This window comes from Eublepharis macularius, chromosome 1 (assembly GCF_028583425.1).
Source record: "Eublepharis macularius isolate TG4126 chromosome 1, MPM_Emac_v1.0, whole genome shotgun sequence".
Taxonomy (NCBI): domain Eukaryota; kingdom Metazoa; phylum Chordata; class Lepidosauria; order Squamata; family Eublepharidae; genus Eublepharis; species Eublepharis macularius.
In genome coordinates this window covers 171666678-171686285 of record NC_072790.1, presented here as the reverse complement: position 1 = coordinate 171686285, position 19608 = coordinate 171666678, and the positions used below count along the sequence as shown (strand labels likewise).

The 19608-nt window shown below is 41.6% G+C and overlaps 1 protein-coding gene across 1 annotated transcript in view; it reads right to left on the bottom strand.

Annotated features, from left to right (window-relative positions):
• Positions 1 to 19608, bottom strand: part of DNAH8 (dynein axonemal heavy chain 8) — a 406563-nt gene that overhangs the window by 248554 nt on the left and 138401 nt on the right. The window contains exons 29-34 of the mRNA XM_054978191.1: positions 7868 to 7968; positions 6856 to 6993; positions 6217 to 6457; positions 3598 to 3797; positions 2375 to 2528; positions 2095 to 2258 (exon numbers count right to left, since the gene is read on the bottom strand). Coding sequence (XP_054834166.1) covers positions 2095 to 2258; positions 2375 to 2528; positions 3598 to 3797; positions 6217 to 6457; positions 6856 to 6993; positions 7868 to 7968 — 998 coding nt within the window. The remainder of the gene's footprint in view (positions 1 to 2094; positions 2259 to 2374; positions 2529 to 3597; positions 3798 to 6216; positions 6458 to 6855; positions 6994 to 7867; positions 7969 to 19608) is intronic.

Here is a 19608-nt window from a genome sequence, read left to right as displayed (position 1 = left end):
CCAAGACTCAGGTATTTGGGAAGGACTTTGGGGCAAGCGTGACTCATTGTGCTGTCTTTTGAAACACCTGAAGAACCAGGGAGAAAGTAGTTTTAACTACTCTAGCACCTGAGCAGCAGTGCAGATGGTGAGAGGTGGTGTGGTGGGCAGAAAGTGACAGATGGGGGCATTAGGGTGGGATGGAAAGTGGTGAGGAGGAAGAGATAACTGCTGAATGGAGGGTGGCTGGGGTCGGTAGCCTCAGGATTAGTGGTAATAAATCAGTATTAAATAATCCTGATTAGAGATGGGCACAAACCATGGTCCGTGGTTTGTCATGTTTCACGAACTATAAACTTTCACAAACCTGCCTTGGTTCGTGAACCAGTTCATTTGGTTCATGAAAACATCACTTCCAGGTCAGTAAATCATCATTTCCGGTCATGAGAAGGTCATTTCTGGGTCAGCAGGTCTGCAGAAAGTCCATCCCCTGTTGCCTAGGAAACTGATTGATCGACACCAGGTTGTCTGCAGCGACGAACCAAAAAACGAACCAAACAAACTGGCCTAAAGTTCGTGGTGGTTCATCAGAAATGGGCTCTGATGAACTGCTGGTTCGCGAACCACGGACTGGCCCGGTTCGTGACAAACTTTGGTTTGTATTTTGGTTCATGCCCATCTCTAATCCTAATCATGAAACCTTGATTTACAATTTAGCTCGAACCAATCTATGACGCTAGTGATTGTAGCAGTTTATAGTTTAACATTTTAAATAAAGGGAACAGGATAGAGGCTAGGGCTGCTGCATCCTCCAGGACCCCTTTTTGGGCAGACACCTCTCAGCCCTCTCTTTTCAGCCATCCACCTCTACATGAGAAAGACCTATCTTTTTCTCCCTTGGACTTTTCTTGGGCAGCCTAATAAAGGTGTTCCTGGTGGCAGGTCAAACTCAGCTTCCCCCAGTGCTCTCTGAGTTGGAGCAGGCTTCTGTGAGGGTCTGAGGGCCTCCTCCAGAGGTGTTCCCTCTTGGGTCTTCTCTCCATGGCCCTGTCCCTCTTTGTTTTCTCCCAGGTGAGATCTTCCACCCCAATTGGCCCCAAAGCCTTCCTTACTGCCAGTCCAGCCTGCCTAGCTGCTCCCCAGCTCAGCAACAAAGTGTAGCCCCACCTGCATTGTAGCAAGGCTGTCCACTAGGGATCCTAGGTCCACCGGTGGGGGTGGGAATCCCCTCCCCCCCCTCCACCCACTGCCACCACTCACCTGGCTGACAAGGGAAAAGGTGGGGAACAGGCCTCCCAGGTTTGTCATTGCACCACCCTGACAGTGCTCCTGTGCTTCGCAGCATGTCAATTTGGGCCCCAAATGGGAAGTGACATCATTTTGCAGGTCTGGGAGTGCATGTGCGCTTTGCACACACACAAAAAGTAAAAAAAATGGTCAGTACCAGGTCCCCCTCCTCCTGTGAGGAGGGTAAGGGGAACTGGCACCCCTACTGGACCAGGCTGGGCTGTGTTGCCCAATGCAACATCATGCTGCATCTATCTGCTGCTGTCATCTCCAGCCTCCACCCTGTTCCAGGGAGTCCCTACACTGCTCCAGCCCCCAAGACACTGGGTTTTGGTTGACCCAGCCTCTTGGTCAGCCATGATAAATGCAGGGGCAGGCCTGCTGCCCCTGGACACACATATTATCCGTTTGTTGTACGTTTTATCTTGCTCTCAGTATATTGTTATCTACCTATGTAATTCCATCCTTTGTCATTGTTAACATATTATGTTTAGTACTTATGCATATCATGTCTAATACTTATGCTTTCTGTTCAGATTTCTGTAATTCTACTCCTATTACTTTGCTTATCAGATGTCATGTTTCTGATGGTCCTGATATGCATTGTGTAATCTCCTTTGAGTCTCAAAGAGAAAGACAAACTATAAATAATGTAATACATAAAAATTATCTAATTTATCTCCTCAGTCAGCTATCCCTAGAACTCTCCTTATCCCAAACTCTATTAAAAAGTAAGCAGCAATAATATGTATTATCTAAGTCAATTCATTATTACTTTATTCTGAATGCTATTAATGACACACAAGTATTTCAAAATATTGTTTGTACCCTGTAAGTGACTTCTGGCACACTTCCAGTTGCTCATGCAAATGTGGTAAAAGTTGGCCCATAGTCTCATCTCCAACACAGCAGCTAACAACATTTGGGTTTTCATGAGCGCGCTGCATTATTTTTATCCATGATTTATCAATGTTTTGAAAACGTTTTGCTTCCTAAATAGAACAATTGGAATTAATATATGAGTTCATGTCATAGGACACTCTCAAGTTCAAACTTCTACGAAGGTACATTTAAAGAATAATATTTATATTATAAAACAAAGATTTACCTGGGGTAACTGCTTGGCAATATCTCCTCCTACAAAAACAGCTTCAAGATAAACCCAGAGGTTTTGTACAACCAGCCATTCTTCAATTATGTCACTGGAGGTGCTAAGTTTGTACACCCAGCTCTGAATATCTTTTTTAAATGGTGCATTATATCTAGAATAGGCAAAGAATTAGATCATTAAATTCAATCATTATGTATTTCATGTTATTTCCTAAATTACAATTAACTGTTAGACTGTTTTGACTTTAGTCATTCAAATGTGACTATAGCCGTTGATTGGTATATGTTGAATGCCACCCAAGGCTTATGTAATCTTCCTCTTTTGTGTACTCTTCCCCCTCCCTTTCAGTTCTGCAACTAACCATGGTTTGCCTTGCATTCACATGAATGTTACTCAATATTGATCACCTCTTTTAATACCAAACAAGTAACCATGTCTGGAATTGGGTTTGGAAATAAAGTTGCCAACCTTAAGATGGTGCCTGGAGTTTTCTGATAGCTGATCTCTAGACTACAGAGATCATTTCCCCTGAAGAAAATGGCAGTTTTGGAGTGTACCACATCCCTCCTGAGTTCCATTCCCCTGTTCATGTTCCACTCTCCTCAGGCATTGCCTGACAATTTCCAGGAATTTCCCAAATCAGAGTAGGCAACTCTATTTGTATAGTGTAATGTGGACTATAATTAACATTAATATGTACTGTTAATCATAGTTAACTCCAGAACTGAAGAGACAAGGCATTTTAAATCACATAAATGGCCAGCATTACAGCTGCACTGAGCAAGTATTGCTAGGTTCAATCAAAATATACCCATTTACTGTAATTCAGCACAGGCAAGCCATACATGGAAACAGACTTCTTTCCAAGAACTGCTTTGCTGATTGTTCTCCGTACATGCAAAAGAGTGTTGTGTAGAGTTTTTTTTAAAAAAACAAAAAAGCTCCACAAAAAACATCATCAGAGCTGAAAGCCTTGTGTTGCTGGCTGGATTGGGACAGTGTACATAAATCCCACTGTTGTCAGCCTTGACCACATTGATCTCTGATTGGGAGAGTGGAGAGACAACATTCAGCCCCCTTCCAAATCTCAAACAAGAGTTCAAAGTTGACAAGCTACCTGATTAGCTGGAACATCCTTGATGGTATAGTGGTGAGGTACTCGGTGAAGAAACCATACCAATAAAAATGCACTCATCTCATTATAAATTACTTTAAACTACCTGTTACTAAGTAAAGAGCCCAGGATCATTAAGCTGTCTTCCATCAGTGTAATAATTTCAGAAGATTCGGTTCCCTTGAGGAGCAGTTCTCCTCTTCCCTTGAATGCGGAAAAACTCAAGGTCTGATTTGCCCAACTGTCAACCACCTGAGCCAGTTTAGCTTCAATATCTTTTTCTTTTATAGCCGATATGCAAATGTCCTGGCAAAGCAAAAGATATTTTTACAATATTTAAACATTAAAAATGGTGAATTAAATAACCCCAAAGTCTACATGTTTGGGCGGAATGTTAAAACATATAAATAGTAGTACAGAGATAACTGAACAGACTTTTTAAAGGTAAAGGAATATTGTAGCCTTCTGAGTTACAAAGAAGAAAACTAGAAAAAAATTAAATGTACTATAGGCTTACATTTAAATAATATGTATAAATACACTGTGAAATTGTTTTATCTTTAAAAGCATTCAGATTCCACCTGCCTCATATTTTCATGCATTTTCTTTCAAGCATTTGGGGACCCAATTTGGCCCAAGCTTGTTAGGGCTTGGGAGCTAAGAAGGATCTGCCACAGACAGTACATAGATGGGAGACCACCAAGGAAGACAGTGAAGGAAGGCAGTGGCAAACCACCTCTGTTCATCTCTTGCTTTGAACACTCCATAGTTGGGGTCACCATGAGTTGGTTATGACTTAATGGCATATTCTAATTATTATCCTACTATATAAAAGGTGATGACTCACTTTTTATCCCCATGCAGGCGCACTCGCATAACCCTCCATGGGGATAAAAGGTGAGTCATGGGCAACACAGCTTGCCTTGGAGACCCCAAGGTGGCCTCCTTGGCTGGCTGCGGCAGGGCCTTGGGAGGGCTACACTCCCATCCACCCCCGCCACCAATTATCTGGCTAGCATGGGAAAAGGCAGGGGAACACAGCAGCACTCCAGATCCCACTGCACCACCCCAGCAGTGCTTCCAGGCTGTGCAGCAGCCCGAGTACAGGGTATCCAAAAGGTCACATTTATCAGCTTTTAAAAATTCCATAGCTCTGAAGAGTTCATTAATGTACTGTGATGTCATAGCATCCATATTGCAATGCCATGACATTGATACAAATACAGCTTAGCACTACATGCACTATTTCAGAGAAGCTATGACCCTTGGTACAGCCCCACACCATATATCATATTGTGTAGTGTATTAAGTATATTATGTGTTTCAGTTTCTACACATGATCTCACCAAGGTCAGCCTTTAAAGCCACAGAGGCTATGGAGAAATACAGGGCTCTACAAGCACAACCTTTGTGTCATTAAAGAACATGCCACCTTGGAATAAATGGAACCTTTGCACCTCATTCTTTCCCACCCCACCTTCATACTCATTATATGGTACTAGCATCCTGGATATATTTTATTTCACTTTGCAGTTCCAATGCCCAACACAAACGGATTGCCCATCTAACTGGAGAAGTTTTAAGTTTATCTTACTTATCTTTCCGATGTATTTACAGTTATGGACATACTTGTATCTAACACTTAAGGGGCAAGCTAACTTAAATTAGTTTGTCTCTCATGCCTTCTCTAGTTTACAGTACCTCACACCAAACAAATAGTGCTATTCAAGTTGTATCCATTCTAGATAAACGTTGTCATCATAGAAACATGCCTCCCATTAATCCCTCTTCTTTATCCATATTCCTGTCTCTCTCTGGACATCTATCCACAATCATACAAGCAATGCTTATCTCTGTGAAAGACTAGACATGGGCACAAACGGGGGAAAAACCCCGAACACCCTGTTTGTCATTCAGTGCCATCCACAAACAATGAACAATGAACATAGACGAACATGGACTGTTCCCGGACATGTTTGTTGTTCATTGTTCATTGTGGCCAGAACCACCCCCACTCCAACCCCCCTTAGCCCCCCCTTCCCTCAAACCCACTTACCTGGCCCTTTAAAGATCCCTTTAAACTATCAGCTGGCAGGCAGCAGGGGGGGATTCCTGCCACATGCAAGGAGCAGGGCCCTTTAAACATCCCACAAACTGACCTTCCCAATGTCCAATATCCACCAAATTTGCAGGGGACATAGTCCTCACTGTCTTCTGAAGCCCCCCCCCAAGTTTCAGAGAGATTGCACCCCAGGAAAGGCATGATCCACGGGTCTCCCCATTGGCTGTCATTTTATCTTCACAGTGGCAAAAATGGGACTCTCTGCTGGAAGTACTTTGAAGGGTTAAAGCCAGAAGGAAAGCCAGAAGGAGTTCAGACAGAGTTCAGTCCCTTCCTCCCTCCGGTTGCCAAGGGGATTGATTGCAGTAGGCGCAAGACTGTCTGGCTTGCCAAACGGCTGCCAAAGGCAACAAACAAGGCTTTTAACGACCACCTGTTCGTTTAGGATGGAGCCTCACGAACAGCTTGCTCACGAACAGCAGATTGGGCTGTTTGTAGTTTTTTTCTGTTCCCAATGCTGTTCATGCCCATGTCTATTAAAGACCTAGCTTTTTAGACCTACTGTATGTTTAGTGTTTATGTGCATTCTATACTAACATTCTATCTAAACATAAAAGACAATAACATGGAAGCCTAAGTGTAAAATTATAAAATGTTTCCTACCTCAATATCATCCTTGTGCTTGAGAAGTGGTGCTTCCATGATATTCCGAAGGCAAAAGGAATCAGATTCTACATCAAATGGATGCCCAGTTGTTTCAGAAATGCGGTTCCAATGTCTCAGTTTCATTGCTTTATTGGTCATCATTTCTAACAGTGGACATGATTCACTGAAATCATCTATTCTTTTTTTAAGATCTAAAAATGCTTGCCAATCTTTAAGCCCTTTGGGTAGCTTGCGACATCTGAAAAAAATGCAAAAACAATCCAGTGCAAAGATCTCTATAGAAACAATATCATAATTTCAAAAAAGAATCACTGAATGTTTTCTTTAAAAGAAAAGTGCTGAATTGCATTCCAAAGGACTGCATACCCAGGACCAGTTCTACAAAACTGGGGTCACACTTCTACGAAGGTTAGCTATGCTGAACTGTGAATGCTGCTTCTCGATACAAATGTTGAGGAGGGCCACTCCTGCCTATCTTAAGGGAGATCAAAGGTCACAGGGAGCGGGCGTTCACCTAGACCATGTGAATTGTACAGTGTGTCAAAATATGGATTATACTGCATAATCTAGGAAGTATATCCTGTTAAAAAATATTTGATACAGCAGCTCATGCCTTAATGTAGAAAGAAAGCTTACCTGTTCTGAAACTCCAGAAGTTCAGCATTAATTTTTTCAATGTCTACATCTCCCCAGAGAATTTCATAATACCCACTAATGTTATTCATCACTGTATCATACAATCCATACAATTTTTGAAGCAAACTTAGCTCCTTTCTACAAGATAAAAGTGACAGTGTTCATTAGACTCATTAGTATAACATGATTATAAAAGTATGTGTTCTAAAATATGAAGCCCATGGGGCATACAACTGAATTTTATCTGTGTTCTCTAGAATCTTTGAAAGCTCAAATGAATTCATGTAGTTACATTTTAATCAGTGTGAAAATTAATTTCAGATTCCTAAATTCTGTAGCATTGCTAACACTTGGTTATAAACCACACTTGGACAAATACAGTAAATGTTAAATTCTAAAGAATGAACAAATTAAACTATCTGGATAGTTGATTATGGAGCTGAACATGGAGATGGATTTTGTTATGTCCTGAAAAAGTTTAATATAGCAGAATCAAACTTCATTGCTATGTAAATACTAATTAATGTGCTACCTGTTAAATAAAAGCATAAGGCTATGAAAAGAAAGAGAACAGAATTTCAACAGGAAACCCAATTCCATAATTATTTAAATTGTCTCTGAACAGGCCTGTAAATGATCATTCCTGCATGAGTCCATTATTTCTCACATGCAGCAGTTCCAATTCCTATATCTACCAACCCATTAGATTTGCATGTTTAACAACCCTTTTCTTTGTCATTAATCCCACTTCAAACTTTTGCTTCTGCAGACCTTGGATTTTGCAATTTCTAGGTGCACCATAGAGCTGTCCTCCTTTTTCATTGTTCCTATGATTCTTTTCATCCAAATAAATTTTTGAAAGGTTTAGTTCTGAAGACTATATAATGTTTCTAGTCGACAGTTATAAGTAAGTACAATTTGTACAAATGTGTTTTTTCAGCTTCCTCTATCATTGAAGCTTTTCTACAATGCTCAGCTGATTCTGGCAAGTAGAGCAATTTTCCACAGTTACCTGATTTTATGTAAAACCTCATAGTCTGTGACAGGCAATCCAAAGAGCTGTTCACCAGATGAATAAGTAACAAATTTCCTCCAGAGCTCATAAAAATTGGCCTTATAAATAAAGGTATAAAAATTAATAAAGGATCTATATTATGCAATACAAAGTGGTTAGGTTTTACTATATGGCTGTCCAGCATCAAAATCTGTGTTTTTTAAATTAACACAACATGTACTGCATTGGTAACTGAAACAAATCTTTTGCATTTAATTCTCATTTGAGAAATTAAAGATGCTAATAAGAACTGAGTAGATTTGGGAAAAAATCAGTGAAACTTTTTAATCAGGGGCTCTAACAACCTACACAAGAATTTATATACATGATATAAAGGGGAGTAACTGCATTCATGTCTGGGGATGAAACCATGGGAGATAGCATTCTAATTCTTTTGCAGAGCCTAATGAACTCTTATTTTTCACAGATTTAAAAACCTGTACAATGGATTGGGTTGTGGCTCAGTGGTACAGTAACTGTTTTACATACAGAAGGTCTCAGGTTCATTCACCAGCATCTCCAGGTAAAAGGATCAGGTAGAAGGTGATATGAAAGATCTCTACCCAAAACCTGGAGAGATACTGTCTTTCAGAGTAGACAATACTGACCTTGATAGATTAGTGAAAGGCAGCTTCATATATTCATGGGTACAAGATTCAGGATGGTGTGATGTCAACCAAAGTGTTGTACAAAAGGTTAGTTTTGAATTTCTCATAATACAAAATATATTGGCAAGAAATTCTTGTATACAGACATGCTCAGCTACAAAGCGATGTCTAAAGATAAAAAATTATCAGGGGACAATAGCTTAAATTTTGTTCTCTTATAAAATGACCAAAGGGGGGCTACAAAGCCAAGGAAATCCCCCAAAAGATCTTTCTTTTACACTTTAACACTATTTATTTGACTTCCGGTTTGGGATTCATGGAGGTCTAACGCAGCTCCATTTGTGGAGCTGACCGGATTGCCGTTTTAACCGGCCGGAGGGGTGAAAATAACCCGCGGCCGACTGCTCTCAGGCGGGGAGCAGGCAAAGAACGCTCAAGACCCTAGGGTGAGTTAGATCTCGGACGAGGGGGGGCTCTACACAAGGAGTCTCCCCCCTGATCCTTGAGGTCCCACCTTGCGACGGGTCGGCTATAATCTCTGCGGCAATTTTGGGGCCAATTCGGCTGGCATAAGACCTACATACCCAAGCTTCGATCGGGGAGGGAAGTCGAGAGGAGAATTTAAGATCGAAACAGCGATTACAACCCGAGAAAGCTGGAGAGAAGGTAAAGATCGCTATCTCTTGAAACGGGACAGATTGACAAAAACAGAGAGGAAAGAAAGTAGACTTTTAAACTGCAACAGACTAGCGAAAAGGAGGTGAAGACTCGGCAGGAGTTGTATTTTAAAAGAGACTAAGTTTAAAGAAGTTATTACAAAAATCGGACTATTGTTTTGAATACCTGTGGTTTTGGAGCTGTGGGAAAAAGACACCATCGCGAGACCTGCTGTGGGAAGACGGGAGACAGGAAGTGCGTAACAACAATAGAGTGGCTGGAGGGAAGCGGCCCTTGCCAAAGGACAGGAAGTGGGGAATCGCCATCTTTGAAAGTGGAAGGGTCGTGGCTTCAGCGGAAGAGGAAGTAGGCCATCTTGGATTATAATAACATAGAGAAACCATAGAGAAAAGACGCCCGACATTTTGGATATAAAAAATTAATTTTGGCAAAGATTGGGACATTTAAAAAAAAGGAAAACGTTTAATTATACGCCACGGAGCTGAGGAAGAGAGCAGATTCGTGGGAGCGAGCTAAAGCAAGCCCCACGATGTCGAAAAAAGAGTGGCAATCGGCAATAGAAAACTTGGACAAAAAACTTATAGACATGATGAAAGAACTTGAGGACACGAAATTGGAGCTTATTAAAGAGGTCAAGGAAGTTACACAGACAGTAAAGTCGGAGCTGTCAGAAGTGAAAAAAGGTGTGGAAACGATTAGCAGTGAATTACAAGGAACGCAGCAGAGAGTTAAAACAGTAGAAGACGCGATGGAGAATTTAATAGACACGCAACAAACAGAGATGAGACTGGTGAAGGGGAGGATGTCAGTTGCAGAAACTAAACACATGGAGAAGCAGCTTCGTTTTCGTGGTCTGCCAGAAGTGGAAGGGAAGTCAGCGCAAGAACAGATGACTGAGGTGTTGGCTGATTACCTGGGGAAGGAGGAGGAGGAAATTGTGGCTATCCTAGATGTGGCGTATCGTGTGAACTCGAGAATTGCAACCCAGAGGAAACTACCAAGGGATGTGATTGTGCAGTTTACAACTAGAAATATGAAAGAGAGGATTGTGACCAAACAATTTCAAGATCCATTGGAGATTGATGGCAAGACGATTATTATAATGAAGGAACTGCCCAGATCAGTGTTATTGGACAGGAAAAAATATAGAGTGCTAATTCAGACTTTGAAGGACATGAATATCAGATACAGATGGGAGTTACCGGAAGGAGTGTCCTTTGAGTTTGGAGGGGCAAAAAAACGCATCAGATCTGAGCGGGAGATGGAGAGATTTATCAAGGACAATGAAAAAGACTTACCAACAAAACCATGAATATGGAGTGTAAAGTATTATCTTGGAATGTAAATGGACTAAACTCACCGAATAAGAGAAAAAATAATTTTCATTGGCTACTAAAACAAAAATGTGATATTGTTTGTTTGCAGGAGACCCACATTAGAAAACAGGATGTAAAATATTTAAAATCTGGAAAATTGGGCAAAGAATTTGTAGCGGCTTCCAACAAGAAAAAAAGAGGAGTGGTGTTGTATATAAAAGAGGAGCTGCAGCCAAAATTTGTTATGAGAGATGTGGAAGCTAGATTTGTAGCAGTGGAATGTAATTGGAACTTAAAGAGAGTGTTGGTAGTCGGACTTTATGCACCTAACGGTGCAAAGGAAAGCTTCTTTGAGGACTTAAGGAAGCACCTAGACGATCTTGTATATGACCAGATAATTCTTGCTGGAGATTTCAATGGAGTGACAGATTTGGAATTAGACAAAAAGACTACAAAAGCACAAAAGAAAAGAGGACTATTGCCAAAGCTTTTTTTTGAGTTGATTCAACAAGAGACTCTCGAAGACGTATGGAGGAGAGAATATCCTAAAACCAAACAGTTTACTTTTTATTCTGCAAGGCATCTTACATTATCAAGAATTGATATGATCTGGGCCTCAAAGGACTTAGCGCTATGGACTAAGGAGGTAGAAATAATGCCGATGGTAGGCTCAGATCACAACCCAATTATGTGGAAATTTGGAAAAAGGAGAAAAAGGAAAGCCTGGAGAATAAATGAGGACCTGTTACAGGAAAGTGAGAATATGGAAACACTGAGAAGAGAGACTAAGTTTTTTATACAATACAACGTGAATAAAGAAGTACCAACCAGTAAAGTTTGGGACGCGTACAAGGCGGTTGTAAGGGGCATACTAATGGACTTAAATGGTAGAGCAAGGAAAAAGAAAGAGGAGAAAAGACAAGAGATTGAGGAGAAAATAAAGGCCAAAGAAGTACAGTTAAAAAAGAGACCAGGGAAAAAGAAAATACATCAGGAAATCAAAATTCTTCAAGAACAGTTAACAGCAATGAGTAACAAAGAATTGGAGTGGAACCTTAAAAGACTGAATCAAAAAGCTTTTGAGGGTGCTAATAAACCTGGGAAATATTTGGCATGGCAATTAAAGAAGAAAAGGGAAAAGAAAATAATAAATAAAATTTGTGAAGAAAACAAAACGTATTTGGAGCAGACTACCATTAGCAGAGCCTTTTATAAATTTTACGCTAAGCTGTATAATAAAAAAGAAGTAAACAAAGAATCAATAGCATCATATTTGGAGAAAACCAAACTTCCAGAGATCTCGGAAGCTTGGAGAAATAAGCTGAACAGTGAAGTAACTGATGAGGAAATAAATATGGCAATACAATCCGCAAATCTAGGAAAGGCGCCAGGGCCAGATGGACTTACGGCTAAATTTTATAAGACAATGGCCAATGAACTGGCACCATTCCTAAAAGAGGTGATGAACGGAGTTTTTAGGGATCAAAGAATTCCAGACACTTGGAGCGAAGCGAATATATCATTGATCCCAAAAGAGGGCCAAGATCTGACTAGCGTGAAAAATTATAGGCCTATATCACTACTCAATAATGACTATAAAATTTTTGCGAAGATATTGGCGGAGAGATTGAAGGGGTGGCTCTCGGAAGTCATAGAGGAGGAACAAGCAGGCTTTTTGCCAGACAGACAAATAAGAGACAACTTAAGGACAGTGATCAATGCTATTGAATACTACGACAAGCGTTGTGACAAAGAGGTTGGTTTCTTCTTTGTAGACGCTGAAAAAGCGTTTGACGATTTAAACTGGGACTTTATGTTTGCCACTATGGAAAAGCTACAACTGGGAGAAAGATTCGTCAGAGCAATCAAGGAAATCTATAGAGACCAGACTGCAGCAATTGTAGTGAATGATGAATTGACCAAAAAATTGACGATTAGTAAAGGAACAAGACAAGGTTGCCCGTTATCTCCATTGTTGTTCATTTTAGTATTGGAGATTCTGATGATACAAATTCGACAAGATGAGGAAATACGAGGAATAAAAATAAAGGACTATTCATATAAGGTCAGAGCATTTGCAGACGACATAATGTTAATTGTAGAAGACCCACTGGAGAACATGCCAAAAGTGATAGACAAGATCAAGGAGTTTGGAGATTTGGCAGGTTTCTTCATTAACAAAAAGAAGTCAAAGATATTATGCAAAAACATGACTAAGCAGAAACAACAATTGTTAATGGAAACAACGGATTGTGAAGTAACTAGTAAGGTGAAATATTTGGGAGTTGAGCTGACTGCAAAAAATATAGATTTGTTCAAGAATAATTATGAAAAATTATGGACTCAGATAGAGAGAGACTTGATCAAATGGAATAGATTGAACCTGTCATGGTTGGGCAGGATTGCAGCAGTTAAGATGAATGTGTTACCAAGAGTAATGTTTTTGTTACAGACAATACCAATCATCAGAGACTCTAAACAATTTGAAAAATGGCAGAGGAAAATATCAGATTTTGTTTGGGCAGGCAAGAAGCCTCGAGTGAAAGTAAAAGTTTTACAAGATGCAAAGGAGAGAGGCGGAATGCAACTGCCCAATCTGAGACTTTACCATGATGCAATCTGCCTAGTTTGGCTAAAAGAGTGGATGACATTAAAGAATAAGAAACTATTAGCCCTAGAGGGATATAAAAAAATTTTTGGATGGCACGCATACCTATGGCATGACAAAGTAAAGGTCAACTCGATGTTCCTGCATCATTTTGTAAGGAGAAGTCTATTTACAATCTGGAAGAAGTATAGAACTTACCTACAAGAAGGAACCCCCTTGTGGGTGGTTCCATATGAGGTGATAGATCCGAGAGCTGTGGATAATGAACAACAATGTTTAACGTATAAAGAAATAACTAAGATTGAAGTATCTAAACTTAGAATAAAGACGCAAGAGGAACTATCACCTAACTATGATTGGTTTCAGTATAGACAGATTAGAGACTTATACAACTCAGACTTTGCAAAAGGGGGCATACGAACAGAGAACTCGGAACTAGAGCAGACCCTTCTTAAAGAAGACAAGAAAAGAATATCCAAGGTATACCAAGTATTGCTGAAATGGTATACTGAGGATGAGATAGTTAAAACACAGATGGTGAAATGGGCTATAAATTTCAATAAAGAAATAACAATGGAGGCATGGGAATACTTGTGGAAAACTACAATGAAGACAACGACATGTATCAATATTAAAGAGAACATTTTCAAAATGATCTATCGTTGGTACATGACACCAAAGAAGATTGCGCTAGGGAATTTGAATACTTCTAATAAATGCTGGAAATGTAAGAAACATGAGGGCTCCCTCTATCATATGTGGTGGTCGTGTGAGGTAGCTAGGCAGTTCTGGGGGGAAATAATAAGAGAAATGAGTGAAATTTTACAGTTTCAAATAAATAAGAACCCAGAACTCCTGCTGCTAAACTTGGGAATGGAGGGAATTCCAGCCCATCATAGGACGTTGATTTTTTATATGACTGCAGCAGCTAGACTTTTGTATGCGCAGAAATGGAAAGTACAAGAAGTACCAACTATTGAAGATTGGATCTACAAATTGCTGTATATGGCTGAAATGGACAAGATGACAAGAAAACTGAGAGATCTGGACTCAGGGCAGTTCAACACAGACTGGGAGAAGCTGAAACAATACCTGGAGAAGAAATGGGAGGTGGGAGGAAAACTGTGGCAGTTTGAGAACTACTGAAATATAATAAAAGTATAAAAGAGAGGGGTGACTTTACCGGGGGAGGAAGAGAAATGTGAATTTATAAGCAGTTAGATTAATTGATTGAGATATATATAGATATGTATAGGTCAACTGATAGAGAATAATTAATGATAAGGTTTAAACATGAGGATTGACTAACTAACAATATTTTCTTTCTTTGACAAGATTTATATGCACCAAACTGAATGTATAGAAGAGTTAAATTGATTGATTATGTGATGAGCTATATAGAATTGCCATAAAATGCTGAAATGAGTAATATATAGAGAACAAAGTTAAAGGTGGGAAATTTAATGAGTAATATATAGAGAACAAATCAAATTGTTTGATTTAAATGTGGGAAATTTTTATGGTTTATGATATATAGGTTTATATAGAATTATTCAAAACTGGAAAATGGGATAAATTGTTTATCTAAAGACGTATAGTTTGGGTGTATAATAATTAAAGGAGTTAATGATGCACTGCTTAATATAATGGAGAATGTATATCTGTTTTAGACAGAGGAATTTAATAGAAGTAAGGGAAAAGGGACAGAGGGTGGGAAAGCTGTTGGAAGTCAACAAAAGGGGGGGAAAGGGAGGGGGTTAGAAACGAAAAATTAGGGGAAAATTGATTGTAATGTAAAAATAAAAATGTTCTAACCCAATAAAAAATTTTTCAAAAAAAAAAAAACACTATTTATTTAATTGTAACTGTCTCTCTATCAAATTCCGTCACTGTTTCAGCAATAATCAATGGGGGTGAAAGAAAGAACCCCCGTCCTTCTAGAGACAAGAGGACACCTTAAATGCATACAATAAGGGACGTTAAAGATTGAGTCAATATTTACAATATACAATATTTATAGTAATTCAAACAGTCCAAAAGAGAATTGCCGAAGAGTTGTAGTGCTAAACAGCGTCCATTGATTGAGTCAATGGCGTGTGTTCTCTGCTGGAGCACGATGAGGAGGACTAGGAAGCGATTTTTAAAGCGGCAATGATTTTTAAAGCGGTAATGTCTCCCAACGTGTGGGCCCCACACTGAATTTGTGGGCTGCAGAAAAAACGTCCTTATGAAGTGGATCTCCCTCAAGCAGTATTAGGTAACCGCATGAGGAAAGGTACACACAAAGGCGGGAGAAGCACTCCTCAGGGGCGCCAAAGGAACGCGCGGTTTGCACTTTATTTTCGGCTATGACATCAATTTAGAGTCGTGGACTAAAGGCAGGCTACGAGTTTGCCCGGCATCAAAATCACTCGTTTCAAGTGTTGTATTTACTCTTCTTCAGGCCAAATTTTCAATAGTCTCTTCATCCAAGTTTTTCCATATAGTCGCTTGACTGTTCTATCAACCAGATTGTAATCAGGTCAATAGAACAGTCAAGCGACCATATGAATAAGTACTGTAATTCTAATGGAACAGATTGTGTTCTAAAGAAATAAATATCAAAATGATTTCTGAACTGATTCAGTTTCGTTTTCCTGGCCATGTCGGACACTCCTCTCCGCAGGTCCGGGAGGAAGCGCCCGAGCAGCCTGACCGGGCGGTTGACCTGCGAGGGTTAACCCCCAGGACTCCCAGTGAGGGGGTCAGGGTCTGGAGCACGCCGGGAAGAGCCCACTGAAGTCGATGGAGGGGGTAAATTGCCCATTTGCTCCTACGGAGGCCGGCAGACTTGCACAGCACATTGCATGCTGCCGGGCCATGGAGAACGGAGAAGCAGATTTAAGGTGCAAACCTGTAAGTAGCGAATCTCTTCTGTCATTTCAAGCGTATGCGAAGGATTGGTGGGAGTTGAAGCTAAGAAGGCTCGGATATCTTCCCCTTCATTGAGTCTCAGAACTTAGTTGGCGGATTCCCCCCCCCCTAAGATGGCGACGAAAAAGCAGAGCCCTGCTATGGGCAAATCTGTTTCAGCTGCCTTGCAGGGGAAAGGAGAGTCTCTTGAAGAGCTGGTTAAGCAGTCGGTCGTCGAAGCTATAAAGCCCTTTGTTGATAAGCTGAATGAAATCGGTCAAAGGGTTGGCTCAATTGAGAGTGAAGTGAAAACCATTAAGGAAGCAGCCTCGGGGGCAGAGCAGTCTGCTCGGGAAAACGCAGAACTCATGAAGGCAACAAACAAAGAAGTAAAGCTTTTGGAGAATCAACTGATAGGGCTACAAGTGGATCGTGCTCAGATGGTATTGCGTCTCCAGAATGTGAAGGAGGAGGAAAGTGAAAATTTAAAGGACTTGGTGTCGGAACTTTTGGCGACATCCGCAAAGGCAACTAAAGAAGAGTTAAAAAGCGACATTTTGGAAGTCTGTTGGACATCTTCAAAATATGCAGTGAAGCGTCAGCTGCCTCGCGAGATCATTATCGACTTTTCATCTAAGAAGACTAGGGACACCATCTTATATAATTCGCACAATGTGGATTTGGACTTTCTGGGTAACAAGGTTAAGATATTGAAGGACGTTCCATTTTTAGCTCGGAAAAGAAGATTTAAATATAAAAGGTTTGCAGCTCTTCTGAGGAAGCGTGAAATAAAATACAAATGGTTATTTCCGGAAGGTATCTGGTTTAGTTATAAAGACCAAGCCTACAAGATAATATCGGAAGCACAGCTAAGGGACTTTGTGTCTAATCATCAAGAGTACCAACAAGAAGAGGACTTAGAAGCTGAAGGGGGGGAGGAGGGAGCGAGCACAGCTACTGCAGATGTTCAGAGAGAGCTGCGACCGAGACGCAGGGGGGGGAAGAAGACCTGATCCTGATTGTAGTTTGTATTTTATAAGATCAACCAATCTAATAGCATATTATAAAGTTTTAACTTTAAACAATTGTAGTATGAAGGGAAAGCAGTACCTGCAGATGTAGTGTGTGTGTTTTTATATGTTGTTTTTTCCCTTTCCCCCTGTTCCCATTTTTCCCTTTTTGTAGTGTTAGCAATTAAAAATAAATAAATATATATATATATAAAAATGATTTCTGAACTATATTTAATTTAATTTAATTTAATTTATTATATTTATATTCCGCCCTCCCCGCTTTCGCAGGCTCAGGGTGGATAACAAAATACAAACATCACCCACCATTAAAACATTTAAAAGCATTAAATAATACATTTAAAAGCATTTAAAAGCATTAAATTTTACGGTTCATACTGCACAGCGGTTCATACATGCATCTGTATTCGCATAGGGGCAATGGTTTAACCCCCCCTCCACGGGGGGGGCACCGCCCAGTGTCAGCCATATGCCTGGTGGAATAACTCTGTTTTACAGGCCCAGCGAAATGCAAGCAAATCTTGCCGGGCCCTTGTCTCGCAAGACAGAGCATTCCACCAGGTCGGGGCCAGGCCCGAAAAGTCCCTGGCCCTGGTCGATGCCAGGCGGGTCTCCCTTAAAAAATATTTTCCACCAGAGTGGAGAGTCCTCCGGGGCTCATATGGTAAGAGACGGTCCCTCAGATACGTCGGTCCCAGTCCGCATAGGGCTTTGTAGGTTAACACCAAAACCTTGAACCTGATTTGGTACTCCACTGGCAGCCAATGCAGCTGGTGTAGCACCAGTGTAATATGCTCCCACACCAGTGCTCCAGCAATGACCCACACTGCTGCATTCTGTACCAGCTGTAACCGCCGGATCAGGCCCATGGGAAGCCCAGCGTAGAGCGCGTTACAGTAATCCAACCTAGAGGTGACCATTGCTTGGACCACTGTAGTCAAGTCACGGGGAGTCAAATAAGGGGCAAGCTGCCTGGCTTGCCGAAGATAATAAAAGGAAGACCTGGCAACTGCAGTGATCTGGTCCTCCATCTTCAGGGAGGAATCCAGAATCACCCCCAGGCTCCTAACTCTTGGGGCCAGTGTAAGTGCTGCCCCATCAAGTGTAGGAAGCCGGGGTCCCAAAGCCATCTCCCCATGACTCACATACAGGACCTCCGTCTTCATGGGATTCAATTTCAGCCGACTTTGTCTCAACCAACCAACCACAGCCTCAAAAGCACGCTCCAGGGCATCAGGGACCGATCCAGGCTGCCCGTCCAACAACAGATAAAGCTGGGTGTCATCCGTGTATTGGTGACACCCAAGCCCGAAACTCCGCACCAGCCGGGCGAGGGGGCGCATATAGATATTAAATAATAATGGAGAGAGTATCGCTCCCTGTGGCACATCACATACCAGTGGCCTACGAGATGACACTCTCTCCCCAAGTGCCACTCTCTGTCCCCAATCATGGAGAAAGGAGACCAGCCACTGCAGTGCTGTCCCCTGAATCCCCACATCGGCAAGGTGGTGGGTCAAAAGCTCATGATCGACCGTATCAAACGCTGCTGACAGATCCAGTAAAATCAGCAGTGCTGATCCGCCCTGATCCAGATGTCTGCGGAGATCGTCTGTGAGGGCGACCAGCAATGTCTCAACCCCATGTCCCGGGCGGAAACCAGACTGGAGGGGGTCTAGGGCCGAGGTCTCCTCCAGGAAATTCTGCAGTTGCTTCTCTGCCGCCCGCTCAATCACCTTCCCCAAAAACGGAAGGTTGGAAACCGGTTGGTAATTGAGCAGGTCAGCAGGATCTAATGATGATTTCTTCAGAAGAGGCCGTACCACAGCTTCCTTCAGCGTCTTGGGAAAAACCCCAGAGCTCAAGAACAGGTTTATAATTGCCTCCAAGGAATCCCGAAGCCCGTCAACACTGGCTTTCACCAGCCATGACGGGCACGGGTCCAAGGGGCACGTGGTAGGCCGTACCACCTGCAGAATCCTGTCCACCTCTTCTCCGAAAAGAGGGCTGAAATGATCTAATATGGGTCCCGAAGACGGCCAAGGGGCCTCTAGTTCATTTACTGTATCAACTGTGGCTGGTAAGTCGCGGTGGAGAAGCAAGATCTTATCAGTAAAAAAGCTTGCAAAAGCCTCACAGCTTATCTCCAAATTCAACTTTTGATGGTCTCCACCTGACTGGGAGACCAATGAACGGACCACATTAAATAATTTAGCTGGGCGTGAGCTAGCTGATGCGATGGAAGCTGCATAATTCTTCACAGCTTTCACCGCCATCTCATAGGACTTCATAAACAGCCTATAAGATGTTCTTGCTTCCTCATCACGATATCGCCGCCACACACGTTCAAGTCGTCTTAGCTCCCGTTTCTGTTGCCACAGCTCCTCCGTATACCAAGGAGCCCGGTGATTCCGGCAGCGAAGAGGACGACGGGGGGCAATTTCATCGATGGCCTCAGAGAGCCGGACTTGCCAGCCCTCCACTAGCTCATCTAATGAACCACCATGGAGCATTGGTTCCCGCAGAGCATTCTGGAACCCAATTGGGTCCATAAGTCTCCGCGGGC